The sequence below is a fragment of the Meleagris gallopavo genome, chromosome 26, assembly GCF_000146605.3.
Source record: "Meleagris gallopavo isolate NT-WF06-2002-E0010 breed Aviagen turkey brand Nicholas breeding stock chromosome 26, Turkey_5.1, whole genome shotgun sequence".
NCBI lineage: Eukaryota > Metazoa > Chordata > Aves > Galliformes > Phasianidae > Meleagris > Meleagris gallopavo.
The window spans coordinates 38,330-45,151 of NC_015036.2; the positions used below are offsets into that span (position 1 = coordinate 38,330).

Consider the following 6,822-nt stretch of genomic DNA (forward strand, 5'->3'; position numbering starts at 1 on the left):
ATTTTGGGGGAGAAAACAGGTATTTGTGGGATAAAAAAGCCAGATTTTGGGTTTGAAAAAAGGGTGTTTCGGGGCAAAAACATCACATTTTTTGGAAAAAATTGGTTTTTGTGGGCAAAAAAGCCACGTTTTCAGGGAGAAAAGGGCATTTTGTGGGCAAAAAAGCCTCAATTTTGAGAAGAAAGCGGGTGCTTGTGGGTGGAAACGCCACATTTGTTGGGAGTCAACGCCACATTTTAGGGAAAAAAATGGGTATTTGTAGGAGAAATCGCCACGTTTCGGGGTAAAAAAGGGGTATTTGTGGGAAAAAAAGCCTCATTTCGGGGAGAAAAGGGGAATTTCTGGGAGAAATCGCTGCATTTTGGGGGGGGTAGGGGGGGGAGGGAGGGGACAGAAAACGCCGCATCTCTGGGTGTTTGGGCGATGCTGAATCATAGCCTGAAGCTCTGACTGACCTTGCTGTTGAGAACCAGAGCTGCTGAATGCAGGTCAGAGGATGGGAGGAAGAGGGGTGGGGGTTTGGTGTCATACAGATTAGGAAACGAACTGCACCTCCAGACCGTTGGCATCGAAGTATCTGGGGTGATGCTGAGCGCAGTGGTCCAGAAGAGGACAATCCTTGGCTTTCTGTCAAGTCCTTTCACACAGAAAGGGCTGTAGGACCCCAAGGTGGTCAGTCAGCATGTGCTCTGAGAACAGTGCCTTGGGATCCATCACATCGACAAACTTGTAAGGGAGATGTGGGAGAGAACCGGACAAAACAGGAACAGAAAGCCTGCGATTACTAAGCTCGACCAGATCACACTCAGTGAGGATGAAGCCAACGGCCACCGCGGTCTGGGAGTGTCCTTCAGGTCCTGGCGATGCACCTCTATCACCAGCCACGTTGTGCGTCGGGCTGAGACCCCATGGAGCCACGTGAGCCCCTGCAACCCATTAGATCCCCAGGGGAGCTTCCCACAGCCATCGGAAACTGCCTGCATACAAGCAGTGCACAAACATGGGGTAGCGATGCTCCATTACCTGCTCTGCAGATCTCACAGCACTTAAGCCGCTGATTAGACAAAACCCTGGCAGTCCTTAGATCCCATCAAGCTGAAAAATGAGTCAGAAGAGACTCAGAACTCGATTTATTACACGATAAGGATGCACAGAAAGTCCTTAAACGACTCGGCATGGTTGGAATCAGTGCATAGCACTCCTAACTGCAGTCGTGAAATGGGATGATGGAGGTGCAGACAAACCAAGTTTGGAGCCTCAGGTTGGAGATTACGATGCAAGAACCACGAAAGAAGGAACAGAGGCTCAACCAGAAGGCAGCGAGCTTGAAAAGATTTGCTAACAAGATCTGGAGAATGAAGAACCTCTTTATGGAAAAGGACTTCAGCTCCGGGCATTCCCACAACAGCAATGCTCGGTCAGCCAACCAGCATCAACATGGGGCTGACCGAAGCATTCCAGAAGTGAGGGAGCAGTTAAAGAAATAAATGTATATCAGTCCTTCCATCATCATATCAGACACTCCTCCATCTCCCTTAGAGAAGGAAAAAAGGGCATCGTAAAGACAAACAGCAGATACAGCTGCTCTAATCCAGTTTGGGATCCCCCCAGAAAGGTGAAGCTCGCAGCCCTGAAATAGAGAAGAAATTATGCACCCCATTCCAAGGGCTCACCCCATCCTCCAGAGGAAGCAGTCTCCAGGAACAGATGCTGCCCTTACAGCTTCCACCCCTTAAATGTGGTCAGGATGCTCCCAAAAAAGGAGGAGACGGCAGCCCTGAAATAAAAGAGGAACCAGTCCCCCCTTTCCCAAGGGCTGATGCTCACCCACGCTCCGCAGGAGGCAGTCTGTAGAGATAAATGCTGTCCTAACGGCTGCCAGTACTTACGTGTGATCAGGATACCCAAGAAATGGGGGAAAGGAGGCAGCTTCTAGAGAAACATAACACCTTTAAGGCTGCCAGCCCTTAAATGGGGTCAGCATATCCCAAAAAAAGAGAGATTGCAACCCTGAAATACAGAAGGAATCACTCACCCCATTCCAAGGGCTCACCCTACGCTCTAAGTACAGTACAGTAGCTGCTCCTTCTCCTGCCAGCCCTTAAATGTGGTCAGGAGTCCCCCAAAAAGGGGGGACTGTACAGTGTTACCTTCCTGATGTCCTTTACAGTGTATAATAGCCATGCTCTTTGGTAGATCAACACTGCACTAGGCATACGCCGGTCTCAAGAACAGGATGCGCAGTACGCATGCGCTACTATCGGCGCTGCAATACGCATGTGCCACTCTCGAGAAAACTCTACGCATGAGCCAGTCCAGACATTGTACTACGCATGCGCCTATCTCGAGAAGCTAGTACGCATGCATCTCTCTCGGCATCGTATTACGCGTGCGCCAGTCCGAGCACCGCACTGCTTCGAGTCACGCCACTGCACTACGCATGCGCTTGTCCCGGCATTGCACTGCGCATGGTCGAGCGTCGGCACTGCACTACGCATGCGCGAGTTTTCAGACTGCAATACGCATGCGCCTACTTCGGAATTGCACTACGCACGCGCCAGTCTAGGCACCGCACTGTGCATGCTCGTATCTCGGCGCTGCGCTACGCACGCGCGTATCTCTAGAAGCTAATACGCTAATAGGCCTGTAATTATCCACTGGAGTGATTTTGATATTCAGCAACTTGTCAACAGTTCTTTCATTCCCAATTGCTGCCAGGATCCGCCACAGGCACCACGGTTGAACCCTTTTAATAATGGTGGGATTCCCAGTCACACTTTCAAGGATTTGGTTTACTATTGACCCAAAGGAAGACTTATGTGTACCTCATGCTTCACATTAATTCATCACGATGTATGCTTCTCACCATCACCTTCGGGAAGCAGATAATGGATTTATAATAATTTAAAATATATACCTCAGTACAGCAGTAACACACAATGCTATATAAGAATAATACAAGAACACTTCTCAAGGAGGCAAGAAACTTTATGACTTCCATTAGGGAAATCCAGCACAATTTGCCCATAGGCAACTCTTTGGCAACTATTCTAGATCTAGCTGTACACTCTGTTTAAGAGTGCAACTCAAAAATACAAAGGAAACAAGGGGAGTTCTACATAGGCAGAAGAAAAAGAACAGTATGTTTCTTTCAGTATTTAAAACAAGCAAGTAAGGAATCAACAACAGAAGCCATTCCTAGAAAACCGCTATGGGAGCATAGAAGAAAGTATCTATGTTTCCCTGAACTACTGCTCCAAGGAAAAAAAAAAAAAATGCTTAGAGTAAGCTCCTCCAGCATTACGTGTATTTGGTCTAGACAGCAAGTGGCACAGCTCTGTACCAGAAAGAACTGCATTCATAAGCACCAAGCTGCTAGGGTCCAACCAAATGTGCCTATGGACAGACAGAATCCTTAAGTAGGACAGGCAGTAAAAATGTCAAACAAAGCACTTGATTCTCAGCCTTCTCGTTGTTTTTGAAAATCCAGAGGCCTCCGTCTTGCTCCACCTCTGGCCTGTAAAGCCCGACTTCGCAGTCTGTTGGCAGTTCTTGCAACTAGACAGTAGAGAACTGAGATTGGACTGAATTTTAGGAAGGCTTTACATCAAAAATAGCACCTCCCTGAGCGATAAAGTACGGGCTAAAGAAAAACAGCTTAACTGCTAAAGAACAAAGTTAATTCCCCTTTTCCAAATTACAGAATGAACTGATGTGACTGACATCCAAAATGTGAAAACATAAATTGTGCAAGTTCATGACTAATTTAACCAAAATGAACAAATGAACTAAGCTTTCCAACATTTAATCTGTTGCCTTCACTGGGTCAATATAGTTTGAACCCAGTTTGGGTTTTCTTTTCTGGTGTTTTATTTGCTTTTAAAATGCTTCAGATCTTGACTCCTACAATCATCCTTCTAGGGATACACAGTAAGTAAGTGGAACAGATTATGAACTTACTATGAGGAAAACCTGTAAGTTTCAGGAAATATTTTCCAGCAAGACAGAGCAAACAAGACCTGAGGCCAGGAGCTCTTTGCGCTAACTGCCACTGGCCTTAATTCATTCTGTTGGTCTCCCAAACTATATATCCTACTTACAAACCTGGAACATCTCCACCCTTGTTCCACACCTCCAGCACAACCAAGCCCCTCACTGGGTCTTTTCCTGAGACCTACTCAACACAATCCCACCAATCAGTCCTATAGCCACACCCCAACCCCACATCACTTACCACCTTGGTCACAGGACACTTTCTCGTGGGCCCCATGGCCCAGGTACGGCCCCAATCCCTCTCCCTTTTCTCCCTCAGCTTGCAACATCCACAGCTGCCCAGGCAGCAAACCTAATGCAGCCCAACCACCATCACTCCCTTCCTCCTCCCATCCCACATCCTGTAGCCACCACTGGCCCTGTGTAGAGCAGCTCTTCCCCCATCCCCACTCTCTTCTTGTCCAAACACATGGCTTCTCCAGAACCATTCCACCGATACAGCCCTTGCAGAGCACAAGGCCACCACCTGACCCCCACAATATGTAAGTCTCCTTCACTCAGTGCAGCCACTTGCCAAGTTCAAAGTAAGTCACTAATGCACGCAACTCCCAAGAGGTCTGTTGCAGGGCTTGGCACCTCTATACTCTTCCTTCTCCTCAGTGGTCAGGTCTGGTGCAGCATTCTCCCAGCCAGCAGGGAACAGTCACCTCCCGTAGCCATGGGCTGTAGGGCAGAGACAGAGGAAGAAAAAATTAAGGATAAGGGAGCAGGATGCAAGAAAAAAAGATTTAAAAAGGAGACAACCAGATAGACAGAGGGATATAGCAAGAGTCAATGAGAGAAAGAGAAGGACAGAAAGATTAAGACAGATAAGACAAGGAGAGACAAGAGCTTCAGCACTTGCTGAGGGCTTGTAGATTGTATCTACTTTTGGCAAAAAAGGGTTTTTCAGAGGTGGCAATCTTACAAAACAGAGCAACAAATCTAGTACCTCTATGGACTTTTAGAAAGCTCACGGCCCACACACAACACTCCAGCATATATGAAGTAAAGCTCAGGATCAGGTTTTCGTTTCCACGTGTTTTAATAAGTTAACAGCTTCAGCCATTACACAGCAATGGAATTCTTCAACATTTACAAAGGTGCAATAACTTCATTCATTTTGTCTGAATTAGGTCATTTTATTTCCATTTCTTAAATAACTACAGAGTTCCTGCTTTTTTCCCCTCCGAACAACCTGGAGTTAAAATAAACCACCCAGAAAGAAGGCATTAAAATGCTAGGAGAAAAAAAAGCACGCAAAAGGAGGGGTGCTAATTCAGATTTAGCATACATATTTGGTCCAGTACCTCTGCAAGCAAGGAAAGATGGTACAGAGCAGTCATCATGCTGTGTAGAAAAATCTGTGAATATCACAAATACACGAAGGTCTTTTTCGAAAGTTTGACCGCCACTGATATTGTTACTTTCATTACACTCAACATGAACTAGGGGCAGGGAGAGAAGGAACACAGCAAAAGAGCCCAGAAGCAAATACCATCCACCCAGCAGTCAAGCATCTCGACAGCTACCCAGTAACAACTCCCTCTCTATAGGATTAGCAAACACGAACTCAGATCAGCTGTCGTTAAGAAGCAGCATCAACAGAGATAAAAGCATTTAAGCACACATTTCAATATACCCAGTTCAACAGTAGAAACAGCACACGCCCCTGGCACACTCACGGCTGTTTGAAAATTTCTTGACACTTCCCCTCCGCTGAACTGTTTTCTGGCTAGCTGAGTAGTCTCTGCTCCTTCTCCCCCACTTCAGCCAAGCGTGTCTAAAAAGTCATCCTCAACTATTTAAGCATTTTGAAGATGTTCACAGATGCGGTGGTTAGATTTGTCCTCAAGTCCACCTCTGGAGAGATGTATCGGAGCAAGACATATTTTGTGGATACCACATAAGGCCTCTGCCCAGCCCTCCAACCGTGTCTGTCCAGTCACTGTGCATTGCAATCAGTTTCACAAATTCAGAGAACATTCCACTCACAAGCATGTGCAAACATGCAAGCATGTACCCAATCCTTCTACCCTTGAGTTGGGCAGCCACTGAATTTTTCTCCAAGTATCATGCCTCAGTCAACATTCATCACATTAAACGCTATAGCAAGCTAAAGCACTGATGGTTTTGCAGGCCCCTTCGTTCATGCACATTTCTCTCACTTTAAGAGGGTACAGAGAGGCAGGCAGATGTCAAGGGCTTTTTCAACAGGGAGATTCTTAAAAGCCTTGCCAAAATGTGAGGAGAGAGCACATCCAGATAGAAATAGTTACAAGCAAATAGCTAGAGAAATCTGTTTTCTTCAAGGAAGTGAAAATACACAGTATTTTCAGGTAAATTTTAGGTAAATTGTAACTCTTTTCATCCAATACACCGAGGGAAAAAAAAGTATACTTTGGCTTCATTTAATAGTCCTTCTTTTTTCTTCTGTAGCCAGCAGGAAAATGTAGCATTTAGAACACAGGTTTCACATAAATAGGCTGAACTCTTTCTGAATACTATCTGTGTTCATGTTCACCACACTTCCACTCCTTTTTTCCACGCAATTATTTGGTCAAGGACCAATTTCATTAAGTGCAAATATTGAGGCTACCCTGAGACTACAACCTAACAATGGGAGATCGTTTGAGTATAAAGAATTAGGTGACGGCCTGCACTGCACATTGTGGTTGCTCTGTGGCCCGTCACTATAAAATCCACAGACTCTGAAGTGGCAGCAAGTTGAGGGAATGAGTATCCACAAGAATCTAAACATCTAAAGCAGATTTCAAATTTTTTTTTTTT

At 45.8% G+C, this 6,822-nt stretch overlaps 1 protein-coding gene across 1 annotated transcript in view; it reads right to left on the reverse strand.

Annotated features, from left to right (window-relative positions):
* Positions 1-2,818: 2,818 nt before the first annotated feature.
* The window catches only part of C2CD2L (C2CD2 like), a 23,143-nt gene continuing 19,139 nt past the window's right edge, over positions 2,819-6,822 (reverse strand). Inside the window, exon 16 of the mRNA XM_010723782.2 lies at positions 2,819-4,716. Within this exon, the coding sequence (XP_010722084.1) occupies positions 4,697-4,716 (20 nt within the window). The 3' untranslated portion in view covers positions 2,819-4,696. The remainder of the gene's footprint in view (positions 4,717-6,822) is intronic.